Source organism: Saxophila tyrrhenica (assembly GCF_035928015.1).
Source record: "Saxophila tyrrhenica strain CCFEE 5935 chromosome Unknown scaffold_2, whole genome shotgun sequence".
NCBI lineage: Eukaryota > Fungi > Ascomycota > Dothideomycetes > Mycosphaerellales > Extremaceae > Saxophila > Saxophila tyrrhenica.
Window position 1 is genome coordinate 1,714,890 of NW_027041734.1, and position 19,433 is coordinate 1,734,322.

Sequence of the window (19,433 nt, forward strand, 5' to 3'; positions counted from 1 at the left end):
GCAGGCTCGTAGGTACCGCATCGGGCGACGGAGAGGAGTCTGGTTTGGTTCGCGGTGGCCAGTTCTCCGACTGGTGGAAAGAGCTCATATGTTGTTGATATCAAGACAGGTGCACATCTCGCCGGATCTTCTCAGGCTTGCATACTCGCTGGAAACTCGCATATACATTGAGGTTGGTGTTTGGTTGTTGCTTCTTGCGGAGATAGTGGACATGGCTGCGATACAGCCTTTCAGACAAGGAGGTTGGGCTACCAACAACCCTGCTAGTCCCCTCAAGACAGGCATGTAACCGGCAGACTCTGTCAACACAACGGCGTCACGGTGGTGTCTCTTACGACGCGCGACGAGTGGAGGAAGTGGTTTAAAGGAGAAGCTGTCCTTGAGGTGAAGTGAGGAGCTTCGGCAATTGCTGGCAGTGTCGGCAATTGAGCCTCACCAACAGCAAGAAGCCTTTACCTTTCCATACCACTGACCATCCTCTTCTTCAAACTGGCTAGAACACAATGAGTGAGGACAAGAAGACTAAAGTCCTGCTGTTCGGGCTGGGAGCGTACGTTGTTGCCCTCTGCATGTTGGTGACATCCCACCGCTGACGGCCATAGAATAGGAGGCTTCTACGCATTCATCTGCGGACGAAACGATGATGTAGTCTTAAGTGTTGCTGCGAGATCTAATTATGAGGCTGTCAAGGCCAATGTAAGTACATTCGGGAGGTGTTGTGAAATACGTGGTTGACGTCCGTATAGGGTTTGAAAATCGAAAGCGAAGGGCATGGCAGCCACAAGGTCAGGATCGATCATGGTATGCATCTACATTCACACTTGTGGAATACGGAACTCAAGACTGACTGTATGGCAGTCCTCCACACTCCCTCGGAAGCAGGCCATAGGTTTGACTACATCGTCTGCGCCCACAAAGCAGTCAATCCTTCCGCCACACCTCCGCTATTCAAGGACGTTGCAGACGAGAAAACAACCTTCGTCCTGATCCAAAATGGCGTTGGCAACGAGGAGCCCTTTCGCGAAGTCTTCCCAAAGTCTACCATTATTACTTGCGTAACCTGGACCGGGGCCGTTCAGAAGACCTCCGGAGTGATCAGCCATGGTGAGAACGAGGGATTGGAAATTGGTCTCTACCAGAACCCGGATGTCGACCAGACTACAGAGAAGGCCAGGCTAGATAGATTCGCTGAAATGATGAAGAAGGGTCGGACGACGTATAGTATCGAGGAAAATATTCAGGTGAAGCGGTGGGAGAAGGTGAGTTCATCCGCCCTATCCTCCGATGATAGAGACTAACTTCGCCAACAGTGTGTCTGGAACGCCGCTTGGAACCCCATAACGACCCTCACGCAAGTGGACACACAGACCTGGCTCCACTCGTCGCCCGAAGCTATGGCAACGACGAGACAACTCTGGCACGAGATGATCGATGTAGCGAAGAGATGCGACGTTCCCTTGGAGCACGAGCTGGTCGATCGATTGATGGAGAAGATCCTATCGATGAAGGGTGTCTTTAGTAGTATGTACGTCGACTCGCAAGCAGGTAGGCCGATGGAAGTGGATGTCATTCTTGGTACTGCTGTGAGGAAGGCGAAGGAATTGAAGATGGAGGTGCCGGTGTTGAATGCGATCTACGCGATGACTGCTGCTGTTGATCAGAGGATTACAACCAACTTGAAGTAGATTGTGCAGTCGGATTGAGCGGTATATCCAACCATAGATCGTCGGTCATTTGTACCGTATCTTCCCGACAGATCGTCAAGAGGGGATTCGCAGGGCGTCAACTCCAGCTCTGCAACATCAACATCCGACCTCGGCGGCGAATGCCATCAACTACATCTACAGCTCTGCATCATTCATCGCTATGAACCAATTGACCTCCGCCTCCCACATGTACAATCATGTCCAAGGAACAACATGGCGACGGCGACGCTGCGGTGCCTCCCATCGAGCACGCCCGCGATTGGAATGGCCCAGATGACCCGGACAACCCTCGTAACTTCAGCCTTCTCCGCCGAACACTGTCGACCATCGCCATTATGTTCCTGGCGTTCGTCAGCACCTTCGCCGCCGCCATCTACAGCGCAGGAATCACCGGCGTAACGCAAGACCTGCACGTCTCCGAAGAACTCGCTATCCTCCCGCTGTCCCTCTTCTCCGTCGGCCTGGCCTTGGGACCATTAATCGGCGCACCTCTCTGCGAGACTCTAGGCCGCAAAGTCGTCTTCCTCACCACAACACCTATCTTCGCCCTCTTCACCTTGGGAGCTGGCTTTAGCTCCTCCATCCCTTCCTTGACCGTCTGCCGCTTCTTCGCCGGCCTCTTCGCCGCTCCAGCCGTCGGCAACGCCTCCGCGACCATCATCGATTACACAGCTGGTCGCTACAGAGCAATCACCATGGCGTTCTACTATTCCATTCCACAGCTGGGCGCCGTCTTCGGTCCCCTCGTCGGAGGCTTCGCCGCCAACGGGAAGGACTGGCGCTGGACGCAATGGGTCATCATCTTCTTCATCGTGGCTTTCTACATCCCAATCATCTTTACGCGGGAGACGTACAAGAAGACTATCCTCCAGCGGCGAGCGAAGCGGTTGAACATCCCTGGGCCTCCGAAGGAAGACCTGGCTCCTCTACCCTTTTTGCGGCACTTCGTGCGCACACAGCTCATTCGACCACTGCACATGCTCTTCACGGAACCGATCGTTACGCTAGTGTGTCTTTACTCCGGCTTTCTGTTTGGACTCCTCTATCTCTTCATCGTCGCCTCACCCTGGGTCTACCGCCACTACTACGCCTTTACCCCAACCGGAATAAACCTCTCTTTCCTCGGTCTCGGCGCAGGCGTAGCGATCGCTCCGCTGCCGCTGATAGCGATAGATCACTACATCTACCAACCCCGTCTGGCCCGACACCTCGCCTCCCACGAACCAGACGAGCCATTTCCGAGCGAAAACCGCCTCTTCGGCGCCATGACTGCAGCATTCGTCCAACCCGCCGCTCTGCTCGGATTCGCTTGGTCAGTCCGGCCGGAGGTCCATTGGATCGTGCCAATCCTCTTCCAAACCCTGACCATGCTTGCATCGGTAATGATCTACAGCTCCGTGAATCTATTCATGATGGACACCTACGGCGCTCTCTACGGTGCCTCAGCGGCGGGGGCGTCGATGATGAGTCGATACATCATTTCAGCGGCATTTCCGCTGTTTGCGCTGCAGCTGTATCGAGGCCTGGGGGTGGGTTGGGCGACGAGTCTGTTGGCTTTCTGTACGTTGGCAATGGCGCCGATACCATTGTTGTTTTATCGATGTGGGGAGAGACTGAGGGGGAGGACGAAGTATGAGACTAGTACTTGAATGTTGGCAAACGTCCCGCCAGCCTTGCAGCAGATGTTCACATCAACCCGACGCTATCTGGAAGCTCGTCTGATGCCGCAAGTAAGAAGTCAAGAAATGGTAGTCACGAGCTCATGCTGACTTGTCGTAGATCCGATCCGACTTCAGAGATGGTCACTTACTTCACCTTCTCAAAAGCACCTTATCCGCGGACGGTCTTGCTTGCATATGGAGTGCTCTCACTCTGCGGCTCATCTCGGTGTCCTATCTGGGAAGCTGCCTTTTCTTGCCAAGAATCACATGTCAACCTACCACGTTTCACAAGTCGCATGTTGCGGAAAGCTCCACTTTTCACAGCACAAACACACCTCGCAGCTCGTCTTGGAACTTTTCTTCCTCTCCTCACCACCAACAACATGGCTGGTACCAAGAAGCGTAAAGAGCCAAACGAGCTCACGTCACCACCGAGAAAGAAGAAATGGAGTGGTCGCATGCTGAACAGCGGGAAGAAGAGCAATTCAATGTATGTTCACCGTCTGCGGTTGTTGTGTGACTTCACTGACACCATCGTCCAGCACCGAAGCCAACTCAAGCACACGTCTGCTGTCACTCCCCGCCGAAATTCGGAACCGCATCTGGGGTTACGCTCTATGCGAAGAGATGATATACGTGTACGAGTACGAGGAGCTTTCGGATCTTGATCATAGGCGCCGTATTAGACATAACGGTGTCTACATATGCCAGGCAGCGAAAGGCGACTCAACGGTGCGCAATAATCTCGCCACACAGGAATCCGGCTCATATGAACAACGCCACGCCACTTGCCGTCCTCGCCAGGTTCCAAACACCACGACGCTCGATTACGCCTCGACAAAGCGCTACTCCCCCACTCTGCTGTTGGTCTGCCGCCAAGTACACAGTGAAGCCGCACTGATGCCGATCGTCGACAACACCTTCGCCTTCGGACGTAATGAAGACATGGCCCTTTTCGCGAAGAGGCTAATGGTCGTTCAGCGGAAGAACCTTCGGAGCATCACACTCCACGAGTTTACCGGATGCGGAGAGGAAGTTAAGATGCTGCCAGGGCTGAAGAACCTCTCGATCTTTGCGGAAGAGGATATGTCGGTGCTGTCGATTCCCCAAGTAAGGACCCTGATTCGTGTGCAGCTGTTCTGCTTCGCTCTTCTGAACTTGGATAAAGCTTCAGTAAACATCACGCCTAAGAACTATCGGGGGGGTGCAGATAGTGCGGAAGCACGAGCACAAGCGGAGCAGATGTCTGCGCCCTGTGCGAAGATGGAGGCCATGATCATCAACCGGGACATTGAGACGCTCGAGGAAGCTCTGGAGGAGATGAAGGCTGAGATCGAGGCCGCAGGTGGATCTTTTTGATGGCTGAGCTGGGATCTTGATCGGTGGGCCAACGGCTGGGAGTTGCGCGTGGCTACTTGTTGGCTGGCATGGCAACGCTGGGGCTGCAATATCGTCCAAACCATCCGACCATGAGATTATGGTGAGCAGCTGTCAGTACAGAGCTCTGCAAAATATTTACTACTCACGCCAAGTACGAAGTCACAACAGTTCCTCACCCACCCACCCATCCCCCCGACCCAATCAAGTCCGCCACCCCTGAGTAAACCCATGCAACTTATCAATCAAAACACCCCCCCAAGCCCCCACCTCCCTCTCAATCAACTGCCCCAGAAACCCCAGCGCCTCCTCCTCCCCCATCTCCAACTTAAACCGCTCCTCCACCTTCCTCACCGGTCCCAAACCCACAGCCCCTGTCCCACTGGGGCCGCCGTCGGCATCGAAACCTTTCAAACCTGGTATGCTGGCATCTTGCATAAGCGCGAACAGGTTCAGTATCAGCGACGATGACCGCCGCAGTGTAGAGAAAGCAGTAAAACAATACTGTTTAAACACCGCAAACTGCCCTTCCCCCGTATCCCCGCCCATCCCCTCAATCATCTCCCGACTCAACTTCATCAGCGGGGCCATCGGCTTCGGGTCCCGGCCGAGAATATATCCGAAATCGATGTGGAAGAACCTTCCTTCGGGCGAGAGCAGCAAGTTATCGAGATGGCGGTCCCCGACCCCGAGGAGGTAGGTGATGACGCAGTAGCCGGCGACGGATTTGACGTAGTTGTCCATTGCGTCTTTCCTCACCCCTAGCACGGACGATGAGCCGGGGGTAGCGGGATTGTGGTGGCGGAGGAAGCCGAGGATGGAGTTTTTGTACTTGGGGGTGTTGGAGAGGATTGCAGATAAGGGGGTGGAGGGGATGAACTGGATGGCGCCTGCCAGGGTGGAGGTGGCGAGGATGCGGTAGGGTGTGAGTTTGAGGTCGAGGTTTTCGTTTAGGAGGAGGCGGTCCATCAGCGCGATGATTTGGACAACGAGTTGGTCTTGGCGGAGGTCGTCGCCGGTCTTGAACATGAGGGGGTAGGTGGTGCCGGCTGCGGTGGTGAAGTTGAGGTAGAGGGGGAAGAGGGAGGACTTGAAGACGGAGCTGTCGTCGGTGAGGATGCCGGAGGCTTCGACTTCGGGGTCGAGAGGGAGGGGAAGGGGTGGGGTGAAGGTGACGAGGTCGTTCTTCGGATCGGAGAGGAGTTTTTTGAAGTGCTCGATCTTCTTCATGCGGTCGGCGCGGGAGTTGCGGATGTCTTTGCTTAGTTTGCTGAGGACGGTGATGAACTCGCCTTGTCGGAGGAGCACTTTTCGTCGCTCCTGGCCGTCTGGTGTGGCCTCGAGCTCTTTCATGAAGTCGTAGCTCACGCGAGCGAAGAGCTTCTTGTTCTTTTCGGCGGTCTTGGTAGTGGCTTCGTCGTCCAGCTCGACCATAAGGTACCAGTGCAGGAAGTTGCCAAGCTTGAGATTTGCCGCCGACCGGACGATGAGGAAGGAGGCCAGCGATGAATCGATATGGTCTTCAACCTCATCTTTTGCTCGCTGTGGCTCGAACTTCAGCGCCTGCACCAGCTGTAACAGATACAGAAGTAGCTCCTCGTCGTCCGCTTTGCGCAGCCGGTCGACAGCGTATGCTCTCACAGTTGAGTTGCGTACACCTGGTCCAAGAAGCTCCAGAGCATCATCGACATCTATCTCTGCCCACTTTGGCAGCAGAGCAATAGCCTGTTGACTCTCAGTCGGCTCATTCCAGTTGACCGATTTCACCAGCTTCGTCAACGCTCTCTTCTCTCGAGTCAGATGATGACGGAAGCGCCAGACTTCATCCTTCTCCTTATCGTTAAGCTCGACAGTTGGGCCATACGACATGACCTTGTTCAAGAAGTCACGCATCTTCGGATTAGGCTTTAGGTCACGATCGAGCGCATTTCGCTGGCCACGGATGAGTCTTCGATGCTTGGCTTCTGCTGGATTGTCCGCGTAGCCAACCTCCGGATCGTAGATGCCGATGAGTCGAGTACCGCCATCTGTATCACTCGCGCCGTTGGAGTCTGACTGGATGCCCGGTCCCAGCTGAACTTCTGGTGGTGGCTTGAAGTTGACCGCTCCTGTTGTCTGCGCAGTTGCCGTCTGAGTGGCTGAGATGGGCGGAGGTGGGTATTCGTGGTCAGTGAATATTATGGGATGGTCAAACCGTGGAAACTCGAGGTAGAGGAAGAAGCTGCCATCGACGTGGTCAGGATCGCCTTCAGCGCATAGCGGAGCTTCGCCATCAGTCTTGGTCTCTCCGTTCTGCTTTGTCTGAGATGTATGCTTCGGCCGCGTAGAGTCCTTGACCTGCTGTCGTTCGAGCTTCTCGATCTGCCGGAACACCATCTGATCCAACCACTTGTTCTCCGTAATGTCGCCCATTTCATGCTGCTTCATGAGGCCCACCAGCCGCTCGAGCTCAGCATCTCTCCTACTCTGCTTCTCATCAACCAGAACCATCTCCTCCTGCTGTTCTCTCCTGCCACGCTTCCGTGGTTCCCGCCAGGGCGTAGTACTGACCGAGAAGCCATCTGCAGCCTTGTGCCGCCAGATCTTGCATTTCTGCCGTCCCGTCCGCAGCGTTGCATCATCGTCAAACAATGGTATCGTCGTGCCTCCAAATGGAATGTGGTGGTTCCTGTCCCCGCCTTTCGGGTTGATAGGCGATAGATCCCAGACGGTGATAGCGAGCTGGGTGTTAGCTGGCAGCGTACTGTACTCGAGTGGCAGACTGAGCCACTGGTTCCATGTTCGGCCACTCTTGAAGTGCTTGTATGCCGTCTGCGAGTGGACGGTAAGCGGCTTCGAGTCGGCGAATGGCTGAACCGTCACGTATAGCTCGGAGTTTGGGCTCAAGTTGCTACCTCTATGGCGGAGGTCGGGGCGCTTGAGGAGGGTGGAGTATGGCAGTGGCTTCTCCTGCCCTTCAAGGCGGTTGCTATCAGTCTCGTCAGTTCTGCGTCACTTCCGATCGATCATGTGAAAGGGAACCCACACCTTCACTGCTACCGCAAGATGCAGCTCTGATGAGCTGGCGAATGTGAAGGGCTCCATGTTGCCCACACACCACAATGTGCGTGGCAGAGGTCTTCTTGCAGCTTCACTGCGACTCTGCAGGTGTTACGACCGCTGATGCACTCGCCATATCGAAGGGAAGTAGAGGTGTCACATGCATTGCGCCGGCTAAACCTCGGCCTCATGACCTCACGTCGCGTCTGTTTCACTTTCGAGTCGCGACGGCAAACCTCACACCTTAGCCTCAACCCGCATCGCACCACCCCTCGCCTTTCTACCGACAGCACTGCATCGCGCGGCACCGTTGTCTCTTCCAGTCGGTGTGTTCAACAACGACGCATCGCGCGACGACACAGCGAGCAACGACGCGTTTGCAAGACACTGTGGCGCGTCTCAGACAAGTCTCTGGCGGCGCAGCAGTGCAGCGGCAACCTCACTACATTTCGATCCACCCAGAGGGACATGCGAAATGGCCCGGTTAAATAACCGACCGTCCAACGCTCCCTCGTCACGCTACAATTCTACTACGCCCGCGCCTAGCGGTACTTCCGACCAAGAGAACCGTGACCCCAGCATGAGGCCTGGTGATAAGGGCAAGGGACGAGCGTCAGATGCGCCGCGACCTCAGCAGAGATCAAACCTGCCTACACCACAGTCTGAGGGCAGTAGCGGCGCGCAGGGGCAGAAGCGGAAGCGAGGTTCTCTGAACGCCGCGCCTACGCACGATGAGGACGATGAGGACACGGATGAAAGAGAGGAAAGACAGTTCAAGAAGTACTTCGACCCCAATCAGGACCCACATGTTCGGCGAGATGTCAAGCGGAAGAGTCGCGCTCTGGAGAGGGACTTCCAAGGTGAGTCAACAACAACTCTGCGCTCGTTTGAATGTCCTGACCACCAGCAGAACGACGGGACGACCTTCTTCGCGACTCCGGCGATGGCCTCACTACTACTGTACGCGCCGCCAACAAGATCTACAAGGAGGTCAAGCAAACAAACGACGCGACGCTGGATTCTAGGCTTCTGGTGAACGTGTCCGATCTCGCGAACAAGAAGACTGCGCAGCTTGTGTTAGGCGACAACTCTACGGGCGTGGACGTTGATGAGTTCCTCTCAAAATGTATTACCTTCATGCGCAATGGTGGGCCGCTGGAGCGCGATGAGGAGGATGCGACGGCAGCACCTAGGAACAATCGCAGACGCCGGACGAGAAGCCGAGATGACAGCGATGACGAGGAAGACATTGACGACATTGTAGGCCAAGCGCTGGACTGGGATGTCCTAGGCCGAAGGGCTTGCTTCCCCTCCAACGCTCGCCCCTGCGTGCCATCATTCCTCCTCGGCCCGCTATCAGTCGAAAAGAAACAACGCACACAAACGCAACGACGCGCACGCCAATCAAAAGACACATCCGGCCGCGAAGCACGACCCGAAAACCTGACACGCGAAGACCTCTCACAAACCGACGCCAACGGCCTCCAAGCCATCTGCACCCGCATCCGCAGCCACCTCGAACAGCACGTCCGCGCCGGCGAGAAAACTTTACAAGACAACGGCATCACCTCCCTCGCCGACCTCGAAAGCAGCCACGGCAAGCAACTCCTCCGCCGCGCCCGCCTGGCAGACAACGGCGCCGTCAGCCTCTTCGACTACGTCCTCAATCCGCGCTCCTTCGGCCAGACGGTTGAGAACCTATTCTATGTCAGTTTCCTGATCAAAGAGGGGAGTATCGGCGTCACAGCGGATTCGCAGGGTTTGCCGACGCTGGAGGTCGCGCAGCCGAGTACGTTGGAGGAGCAGAGGCGGAATAAGAGCAGTAAGCACCAGGCTGTGCTGGCGCTGGATTATGGGGTGTGGCAGCAGTTGACGGAGGCTTTTGGGGCGGGTGAGCCGTTGATTCCGCATCGGGAGGAGGGGCAGACGCAGGGGGTGGGGACAAGAGGGTGGTATACTTGATGCGTGGGCAGTTGGAGAAGGAGAACTTCGATTCGGCGCTTTTGACGCGGTTCTCGTTGCCGCTCAGTGGGGTACAGGTAGATATATTGTGCACATAGCGAGGCGCAGGTGGCTGAGCTGAACGCAGCATCAATTCATACAGGTATTACTCCGTCAAGGTTGCATTGAATGGCACCTTCCTATCCGAGATTTTGTACTATTTCCTGTCTCATTTGTTGTTCATGTATTGCTCAGGGGCGGCAACCGCCCGACGGCTGGGTTGTTTCGATGACGGGTAGACTGGGTTGTAATGCTGTACCTGCATGTATCGCGGAGGCATTGCTGCTTTGATGTGGAGTGCTCGAAACCCGTGGCGCTATTGGCCTGCCGCTTTCCGTGAGAAATGACCGAGGCACATCGATACACTCTTTTCTTCCTGGCCTCGTGGTCTTCAAAAGAAGCAGCACATGCGTGCCTGAACCTAGCCCGTGGATCAAATCGTCCCATGATCAATGTCGTTGCAGCTTACAATCGACCAACAGCAGTCATGCTCGTGGTTGTCTCATCATCCACATCCACATCCAAGACCCTCAGCAGGGATCAAGCATTTCCCCACAGCCCGAGCGTTTGCGGAGACCCGTTTTCTTAATTTCCACCTCACCTCCTGAACACTCCTCCTGACCACCCGAGCCACCCTGACCTTCCTCATCGAACAAGTCGGCATACAGCCGCCCAGGCCATCACCGATTGAGCGTTGCGGAGCTGAATGTGGCTTTTGGAGTAGTGGAGGGTATGGAGGCTGAATGAGGTGATTGGTCGGGTTGAAATCGGTTGGTATAGAGGTGGGAGGAGGGGGATGGTTATATAGGTAGGTGATGCTTTGTGGTTGTTTCTTCTTTCCTTACAAGGCTCTTGGTCACTTCTTGTGCTGCTTGATTGCGGTCGTTCTTTCTTGCTTTCGTTGCATACTATTAGTTCGTTCTGTTCTTCCCATTCTTCTCAGTCACTCCTCCAGACATGCATTCCAGGATTATGTTGCCAGCACTGCTGGCCGCCATTCCTTACGCCTTCGCCCAGCATGTCCATTTCGAACCCCCAGAAGTTGCCTCATACACCGATTCTATTCTCAGCGAATACCACATGTACACTGCCTACACCGGGCCAACCGCGGCCATCTCATCCTCCGCCTCCCAGCCGACCGCACTCCCCAAGGCCAGAATCGTGGCAGAGGCAGCAGCTCCATCATGCGACTACTGGCTCGAGAACATCCAGCACCAAGGCTACGCAGCCTTCAACCCGAACCCGAGCAACTACACCGTGTTCAGGAACGTCAAGGACTTCGGTGCAGCAGGAGATGGTGTTACGGATGACACCGCAGCGATCCAGTCTGCCATCTCGTCTGGTGGAAGATGCGCGCCTGGATCGTGTGCCTCGAGCACGACTACGCCGGCGGTGGTCTACTTTCCGGCTGGGACTTATTTGATCAGTGCTTCGATCACGGACTACTACTACACTATGATGATTGGAAACCCCAACTGCATGCCGGTAATCAAGGCGACGGCGGATTTTGCTGCGCCACCAGGAAATATTGGGCTTATTGACGGCGATCCGTACGGTGCGAACGGGCTGCAGTATGGGTCTACCAACGTCTTCTGGAGGCAGATTCGCAACTTCATCATTGACATGACTGCGATCCCAGCCAGCAGTGCCGCCACCGGTATCCATTGGCCTACTGCACAAGCGACGAGCATACAAAATGTCATCTTCGAGATGAGCCAGGCAAATGGTACACAGCACGTGGGCTTGTTTATCGAGTCCGGCTCCGGGGGGTTCGTGAACGATCTGGTGTTCAATGGCGGACTGAACGGCTTGAACGTTGGTAACCAACAGTTCACCATGCGCAACCTCACATTCAACAACGCTGTCACTGCCATCAACCAGCTCTGGGACTGGGGCTGGACGTACTACGGCATCACCGTCAACAACTGCTCGGTCGGGTTGAACATGTACTCAGGTGGACCCACCGCGCTTTCAGTTGGCAGCATCACCTTCTTCGACAGCTCGTTCACGGATGTCGGTATTGCGTTCCGCACCGGATACACCGCAAACTCACAGCCGCCGACCGCCAACTCTTTGATCCTCGAAAACATCAGCCTCAAGAGGACGCCTATTGCAGTCCAAGGCGGCCGCAACACTACTGTACTAAAGGGCACCCCACGCAACACTTATATCTCGGCTTGGGGCGAAGGACATTCTTACACACCCAACGGGCCGAACATGTTCCAGGGCACCATTGCACCAGCGCCAAGAACAGCTGGTCTGATCGATACGAGCGGTGCCTACTACCAGCGCTCCAAGCCGCAGTACGAGCAATACGATGTCTCCCAGTTCGTCAGCGCACGCAAGCAAGGCGCTAAAGGCGACGGCATGACCGACGACACCAAGGCTTTGCAAAGGGCGATCAACAACGCACACAAGAACAACAAAATCCTCTTCGTTGACCACGGCGACTACCTGGTCACCAGAACAATCTACATCCCTCCCGGCTCCCGCATTGTCGGCGAAGCGTACTCCGTCATCCTTTCCTCCGGCAATTTCTTCAACAACATGAATAAGCCGAAACCCGTCGTGCAAATCGGCAAGCCAGGCGATCTGGGAGTGATCGAGTGGAGCGACATGATCGTGTCCACCAAAGGCCAGCAGCAAGGCGCCATCCTCTTCGAATACAACATCAACTCCCCCTCTACCACTCCGACCGGCGTCTGGGACGTCCATGCCCGCATCGGCGGTTTCGCTGGCTCGGACTTGCAGCTGGCGCAATGTCCGACGACCCCGGATGTCACTGTTACGGCGCAGAATCTTATCGAGGAGTGTATTTCTGGTTTCTTGACGGTGCATATCACGCCTTCGGCTGCGGGGATTTATCTGGAAAACAACTGGATTTGGGTTGCTGACCACGATGTTGAGGATCCGCAATTAAGGCAGATCACGATTTACTCCGGGAGAGGACTGTTGGATGAGAGTAGAACGGGGCCCGTTTGGCTTGTTGGCACGGCTGTGGAGCATCATGTCAAGTATGAGTATCAGTTCACGAACACGCAAAACGTCTTCGCGGGACAGATCCAGACCGAGACTGGTGAGTATCGATGGTCACAAGAGCTCTTTCGGTCTTGCGTCGCTGACTTTTGTCACAGCATACTACCAGCCCAACCCCAACGCCAAAATCCCCTTCCCCTACGCCGCGCGCTTCTCCGATCCCAAGTTCAGACAGGACTTTGTCACCGCCGACGGCTACACCATCCCTGCTGCAGATGGCTGGGGGCTGAGGATTGTCGACTCGAGTATCATCAACATCTACGGCGCCGGCTTGTACAGTTTCTTCAATAACTATAGCACGAGCTGCTCGGACCAGGGGAATGGGGAGAGGTGTCAGGATCGGATCTTCAGTGTGGAGGGGGATAGTCGCGCCATCACCTTGTACAACGAGAACACCGTTGGGACGGTAAGTGTTGCGAGCCTTTTAGAGGAGTCGACGCTTTGCTGACGCAGGAAATAGCATTTCATGATCACGGTGGATGGGGAGGACGTGGCGAGGTACGACGACAATTTGGACGGTTTCGTGGATACAATCGCGCTGTTTAGGAGTGGTTGAGGAGACGAGTGGTGTGAATGTCTACTCAGTACACGCACCTGTTCGTCAAGACCTTTGTACTCAAGATCGTTCTGCAAAGTGATATTGTCGTTGGATCGACAGGCACATCACCCAACACAGCTAGCGCCTGATTCCAAACTCAAACCTTATCCTCGTCCCCCTTCCTGTGTCACCATCGCCAAAACCTATCCTCACACCCCACTGTTACAGTGCAACATCTTATCCGGCACCTTGCTGCACCGTCCGACCAGGAATTCTTATCCCGTTGGCGCAAGCCAGACCTCGGCCGCACGTCAGCCCGCATCCCCTCCATGCTTGTCTTGGTTACGCTCAAGCTTGACAAGACTCTTATCGAAGCTCATGCAACGCCTCCCGCCGTCACCGCGAAGACTTGATAGGTCGTTTCGCTTCTGCCGCTGCAGCTGTGCAGAAGGACTAGCTGTGCAGAAGGCTTTCGCCTGTCGTTGCCGCTTCTCAACGACGGCCATGCCGAAGCGGGACACAAGTGGAGGAAAGAGAGGTGGGGCGGTTGTTGCTTGCTTGCCACGAGGTCAGGTGAAGTTACTACACTTCAGCTGCAAGGGCGACGGCTAGCTAGACAGGCATGAGTGTAGCTAAAAGGTAGGCTTGTGCCCAGTTTGGATTTCACCGCTGTCTTTCTCTTCTTCTCCTCACTCAAAACCTGAATGAGCTACGGCTGTAATGCTCGTCATGCCAACCATGAAAAGAGTTCTGTTGGGACTGGTATTGCTGGTACCTGCCATTGCCAGCCGGCTCGACATTGCTCGAAACAAAGGTTTCCATCCGAACCTCGCTCGAGGGCTGAGCGGACGAGCTGCTGCTGCCACAGAAGAGAGAGCTAGCAAAAGCTATCGTTACCGCAATGGCAATACTGAGAGTAGGTTCTAACCAGGCGGTACTGAGCCTTCTCTGACGTACCACAGAATTCTTCGTGGAGTCCATGCCGGACATCCCACAAAGCTTCATGACGGAAATGTACAGCGGTCTAATCCCAATAGACGAGGAGGAGCCAGACCGCGCACTTTTCTTCATCTTCCAGCCTCGCATTGGCGGCCCGCCGGTAGACGAGATCACTATCTGGATGAATGGTGGTCCTGGTTGCTCATCACTTGAGGGCTTTTTGCAGGAAAATGGCTACATCAGATGGACTTGGGGCCAGTATGCGCCTACTGTAAATGACTACAGCTGGGTGAACCTCACGAATGTGCTGTGGGTAGAGGTAAGTCACCTAGATCCTACTCCCAATACTTGCAGCAAGGACTAACCCTGCTTTAGCAACCGGTAGGCACTGGCTTCTCCACGGGACAGGTCAGAGCCACGAGCGAGGAGGACATAGCAGGCGACTTCATCAAGTTCTTCAAGAATTTCCAGGTACGTGGTATACGGCGTGGTGTGGACGTTAGATTTGTTAATCCGTCTGCAGACAACCTTTGGAATCAAGAACTACAAGACCTTTGTCACAGGCGAATCGTGAGATCTCCCCCGAAGAAGTACCCTGCTTAAGCATACTGACGGGCCATTTTCTTGTCAAGCTACGCCGGCCGCTACGTCCCATACATCGCCAACGCAATGCTCGAACAGAACGACACTTGCTACTACGACGTCCAGGGCGCTCTGATGTATGACCCTGTCATCGGCGCCTTCGACGTTCAAAACGATATGACCATTTACCCATTCGTCGAAGCAAACAACAACGTGCTTGGTTACAACGCTTCTTTCCTGGCACACATGAAGGAGATGGAAGAAGAGTGCGGCTTCAGCGACTTCCGTGACAAGTACATGCAGTATCCGCCTTCGGGGATGCAGCCGCCACTTGCGGAGAGTAAGACGAAGTGCGCGTTGTGGAATGAGGCATATTATGCAGCTTACGCTCCCAACCCTTGCTTCAATGTGAGTCCCTCTTCTGGATACATTGGAGACGCTTGCTGACAGTCCGTGATTCTCAGGTCTACATGCTCGGCTTCACATGTCCCCTTCTCTCCGACCCACTCGGCTACCCGACCGATTTACAACTATCCTACCCCGGCTTACCAGTCTACTTCAATCGTACAGACGTCAAAAAGGCTATGCACGCCCCGATGGACGTCGAATGGCTCGAGTGCGCTCCCCATGCCGTCTTCAAAGGCAACGGCGGCCCCGAAGGCTACGGGGACACTAGTCCAGACCCCATCCAAAATGTCCTTCCTCACGTCATCGAGGCAACCAACAGAGTTCTCGTATCGAACGGTGCTTTGGACATGGACGTCCTCACCAACGCCACGCTTCTTGCGATCCAGAACATGACGTGGAACGGCATGATGGGCTTCCAGAGCGGCCCGGAGAGCTGGAAGGATATCGTGATCACGCTTCCGGATCTGCAGTATCAGGGGCTGTTTGAGGAGAACGGGGCTGGCGGGCTGGATCGGTATCAGGGCATTATGGGGAAGCAGCATTTTGAGCGAGGTAAGCACAGCACAATCCGGTCCGTGTTCGGTATCTGACAGTTGCGTCTAGGTTTGATCTTTGCGGAGACGTATCTGTCGGGCCATATGCAACCACAGTTTCAACCTCGTTCCGCATATAGGCATTTGCAGTGGGTGCTGGGAAGGATCGAGCATTTGTAGTTGTGTCGATGAAACGAGACGAGACGGCCGACTTCATGAGCTGCTTCGGAAAGACAAAAGCGTCGAATGTGGCAATGAATTCTACGTTCATGTCAATCAGCAGATACACCAACAACTATATGTGCCTACTGCTCATTCGTTTCGACCTGTTTGTCCGCTGCAGAACGGCGTTTCCATCAACGTCGTGCTTGAAGCCGATATCGGCTAAGCAACTTTACTCTCGACAGAAGGTGTTAGACCCCAACTCAGCGTTGTTGTTGGCTATGAGGACCCCCAGCATATAGCTACAACGCTGATCGACGGAGTCTAGGATATGTGCCGAGCTCATTGAGCCGGAGTTTGTGCTTTCAACGATCAGTCGAGGACTGCCACCTCCCAACTGACTTTGGATATGGCCTCAGACACCATCCCCATCCTCGACCTCTCCTGGGCGGACGACCCAACTCTAAAGCCCAAGCTACTACAACAACTGCAGTCCGCACTCTTCGACGTAGGATTCCTCTACATCAAGAACCATGGCGTCGACTCTTCCACCATCTCAGCTCTCACAGATCGCTTACCCGCGCTGTTCAATCTCCGGGAAGAAGAGCGAGCGGCAATGAGTAAATTGAACTCGCCGCATTTCTTGGGCTACTCTGGTTTTGCCGAGGAGACGACGCTTGGAAAGCAGGATTTGAGGGAGCAGTTTGATATGGGGACTGAATTATCTGTTGTTTGGCGGGATCCGAGTCATGTTGTTGGGCACAATGTGGACGGGAGTGGTAATGTAGGAAGTGAAAGGGACTTTGCGAAGATGTACTGGCGTCTGAGAGGGCCGAACCAGTGGCCTTCGGAGGAGTCAGTCGCAGGGTTTCGAGAGGCCTTCACTGCGTACCATGATGCTGTGCAGGATCTGTCGTATCGATTCGTCCATCTAATCGAGGAGGCATTTGGTATACCAGTGGGGACTTTCGACCACTTCTTCGGCCGCGACCTGCTGCCATCAAAAGACCCGTCCACCAACGGCACCTCGAACAGCCCTCAAGCTCACACCTTCCTCCCACCCCAACACCGCATCAAACTCCTCAAATACCCACCTTCACCCGCCACTCCGGAAAGCAAGCAAGGCGTCGGCGCCCACAAAGACAGTTCCGGCTGGCTCACCTTCCTCTACCAAGTCAGCTCCCTGCCAGGCCTTGAAGTCCTCTCGAGCAGCAACACATGGATCCCTGCACATCCAATTCCGGACACCTTCGTCGTCAACTTCGGGAACGCCTTCGAAGCTGCTACTGAAGGTGCTGTAAAAGCGACCACCCACCGCGTGATTGCGCCCGGTCCGGATGCGGAAACGAGGTACTCTGTACCATTCTTCCAGGGGCTGCCGTTGGACATGACGGTCAGTGAGGTGAGAGGATACATCCCAGAGCATGTGAGGAGGATGAGAGGGAGCGTGAGTGGGGTAGAGAGTGAAGCGCAGAGTTTTCTCGATTCAAGATGGGATAGCTTAGGGGAGAGCCAGTTGAGGAAATGGGTAAGGAGTCATAGAGATGTTGCGGAGAAGTGGTATGGGAGGGAAGTGTTGGAGTATTACACTTCTTGAGGTCGTTCGATGGGGATTTTGAGACGCCTAGCAGAGCAATGTCCTCTTCATTCTTTCGGTTGTCATATAAAAAATGCATTGATTCGCATAGCTCCCCGGCGTTGGACCATGGTGGTACGGATAGAATACTCCTGATATTGATATTGACCCGGAATATCTCGAACGCTGACTAATCAGAGCTTATCTTATCGGCCTACCCCACGTTTGCGACCCAGCTGCCTCTGCCTTCGTGACTCTTCTGAGGCAACACAATAACACCACAACCTAGCCTTGTACCGTCTCGCCGCTACCTACAAGACTGACAACCTGAGATGTTACACTAATAACACGCTGCTCCAAACGCACAACCATCCAACATGCAGAACTTCATCCACACCCTCATCGACCCCCTCCGCGACCGCTTCGCCCCGCTCAACCACACGTCCAACTTCCGTGCCACCGGCCAGCTGACGCCTGAGGAGTTTCAAGCGGCGGGAGATTTCCTGGTCTACAAGTTTCCGTCCTGGAGCTGGGCGGATGCCGCGTCGCCAGGACAGCGTGTGAACTACTTCCCGGCCGGCAAGCAGTATCTGGTGACGCGGGGTGTGCCGTGTAAGCGTAGGGTGAAGGGTGGCGATGGAGAGTTTCTTGGGAGCAATGATGAGGGAGATCAGGTGGTGAGGGATATGCTTGCCGGGCCAGGAGAAGGTGCGGGAGAGGACGATGGGTGGTTGAAGGCTGGTGGAGGGAGCGGAGGCATCGGCGGGATTAGCAAGAGTGCCGAGCTACGGATGCGGGATGTGAGAACTGTCGACGAGGATGGTAAGGTTGGCGAGAAAGCGGAAGAAGAGGACGAGATCCCAGACATGGAGGACGAGGAAGATGACGAAGAGGCGATCATCCGCGACAAGACAACATCAGCCGCCGACGAAGGCCTACGCACCTACACCCTCTACATCACCTACACACCCTACTACCGCACACCCCGCCTCTACCTCCTCGGCTACGACGCCATCAGCAACGTCCCACTAGAACCAACAAAGATGATGGACGACATCATCGGCGACTACAAAGACAAGACCGTCACGCTCGAAGACTTCGCCTTCGCCAACCCACCCATCAAGACCGCCTCTGTGCATCCCTGCCGTCACGCTAGCGTCATGAAGGCACTCCTCGATCGCGCAGACGCGGCCTTGAAGCTGCGGATGGAGAAAGTTCGCAAGGGAGAGGGCGTGAGCGATAAAGGGATGGAGGGGCTGGTCGAGCAGACCGGGAAACTCGATGTTGGTGGGAACCAGCAGGGCTCGCCGCAGAAGGCTTCCGACAAGGACAAGGATGGCGAGTGGGAGGTGCTGTCCTCGGATTCGCAGCAGCCGGAGGAGGTGGCGATCCGCGTGGACCAGTATCTGGTGGTGTTCTTGAAGTTCATGGCCAGTGTGACGCCCGGGATCGAGCACGACTTCACTATGGGGGTCTGACTGTGAGTTCTCACATCCACAGTTTGAAGATCACAAGCACAGATCGCTAACTTCCCTCCGGTGACAGACACTCGGGCCCCAACTCAAGGAAGCAGCCCGACATTGACTGGTCTTCCTGGCTCAAACTGCATGCTGGCGTTGATTATCCGCGTGAGATGGACTGGATGGAGATCAGGAGACTTTTCGGCGGCGCTATCATGGCTGTTGGAATGGACTGAGCATGCTTGAGTATCTGCGCATAATGGCATGATGAATGGCGTTTGTTGGAGCGGAGGGGATACCAAGGGTTGATTGTCTGCTGTGAGATTGTGTAACTGTTGTGCAGTATTCTAGGAGGCTGCTTGAACATCCAGAACCTTGACACACATTTTATTACGGTCCAAACGCCTTGTTTGCG

The 19,433-nt window shown here is 55.0% G+C and overlaps 9 protein-coding genes across 9 annotated transcripts; 8 read left to right on the forward strand and 1 right to left on the reverse strand.

Moving 5' to 3' along the window:
* Positions 1–503: 503 nt before the first annotated feature.
* Positions 504–1,685, forward strand: YME1_3 (i-AAA protease yme1; the record flags this gene model as incomplete). The annotated part of the gene is made up of 5 exons (XM_064799056.1): positions 504–550; positions 603–696; positions 747–801; positions 859–1,259; positions 1,311–1,685. The coding sequence occupies 5 exons, from the start codon at positions 504–506 to the stop codon at positions 1,683–1,685; spliced, it is 972 nt and encodes a 323-aa protein (XP_064663383.1).
* Positions 1,686–1,903: 218 nt separating this feature from the next.
* LTR77_001797 (uncharacterized protein) lies at positions 1,904–3,355 on the forward strand (the record flags this gene model as incomplete). The annotated part of the gene is made up of 1 exon (XM_064799057.1): positions 1,904–3,355. One exon carries the CDS (start codon positions 1,904–1,906, stop codon positions 3,353–3,355), a length of 1,452 nt encoding a protein of 483 aa, XP_064663384.1.
* Positions 3,356–3,750: 395 nt separating this feature from the next.
* Positions 3,751–4,726, forward strand: LTR77_001798 (uncharacterized protein; the record flags this gene model as incomplete). The annotated part of the gene is made up of 2 exons (XM_064799058.1): positions 3,751–3,857; positions 3,910–4,726. The coding sequence occupies 2 exons, from the start codon at positions 3,751–3,753 to the stop codon at positions 4,724–4,726; spliced, it is 924 nt and encodes a 307-aa protein (XP_064663385.1).
* Positions 4,727–4,948: 222 nt separating this feature from the next.
* VPS34 (Phosphatidylinositol (PI) 3-kinase) lies at positions 4,949–7,828 on the reverse strand (the record flags this gene model as incomplete). The annotated part of the gene is made up of 2 exons (XM_064799059.1): positions 4,949–7,712; positions 7,770–7,828. The coding sequence occupies 2 exons, from the start codon at positions 7,826–7,828 to the stop codon at positions 4,949–4,951; spliced, it is 2,823 nt and encodes a 940-aa protein (XP_064663386.1).
* Positions 7,829–8,258: 430 nt separating this feature from the next.
* LTR77_001800 (uncharacterized protein) lies at positions 8,259–9,745 on the forward strand (the record flags this gene model as incomplete). The annotated part of the gene is made up of 2 exons (XM_064799060.1): positions 8,259–8,643; positions 8,694–9,745. 2 exons carry the CDS (start codon positions 8,259–8,261, stop codon positions 9,743–9,745), a joined length of 1,437 nt encoding a protein of 478 aa, XP_064663387.1.
* Positions 9,746–10,741: 996 nt separating this feature from the next.
* On the forward strand, positions 10,742–13,376 carry LTR77_001801 (uncharacterized protein; the record flags this gene model as incomplete). Its single annotated transcript, XM_064799061.1, has 3 exons — positions 10,742–12,860; positions 12,919–13,226; positions 13,281–13,376. The coding sequence occupies 3 exons, from the start codon at positions 10,742–10,744 to the stop codon at positions 13,374–13,376; spliced, it is 2,523 nt and encodes an 840-aa protein (XP_064663388.1).
* Positions 13,377–14,096: 720 nt separating this feature from the next.
* Positions 14,097–16,000, forward strand: LTR77_001802 (uncharacterized protein; the record flags this gene model as incomplete). The annotated part of the gene is made up of 7 exons (XM_064799062.1): positions 14,097–14,274; positions 14,321–14,616; positions 14,673–14,768; positions 14,821–14,867; positions 14,930–15,287; positions 15,344–15,839; positions 15,891–16,000. 7 exons carry the CDS (start codon positions 14,097–14,099, stop codon positions 15,998–16,000), a joined length of 1,581 nt encoding a protein of 526 aa, XP_064663389.1.
* Positions 16,001–16,391: 391 nt separating this feature from the next.
* On the forward strand, positions 16,392–17,579 carry LTR77_001803 (uncharacterized protein; the record flags this gene model as incomplete). The annotated part of the gene is made up of 1 exon (XM_064799063.1): positions 16,392–17,579. One exon carries the CDS (start codon positions 16,392–16,394, stop codon positions 17,577–17,579), a length of 1,188 nt encoding a protein of 395 aa, XP_064663390.1.
* A 356-nt stretch (positions 17,580–17,935) lies between these two features.
* On the forward strand, positions 17,936–19,036 carry ATG3 (E2-like enzyme; the record flags this gene model as incomplete). The annotated part of the gene is made up of 1 exon (XM_064799064.1): positions 17,936–19,036. One exon carries the CDS (start codon positions 17,936–17,938, stop codon positions 19,034–19,036), a length of 1,101 nt encoding a protein of 366 aa, XP_064663391.1.
* Between the last annotated feature and the right edge of the window lie 397 nt (positions 19,037–19,433).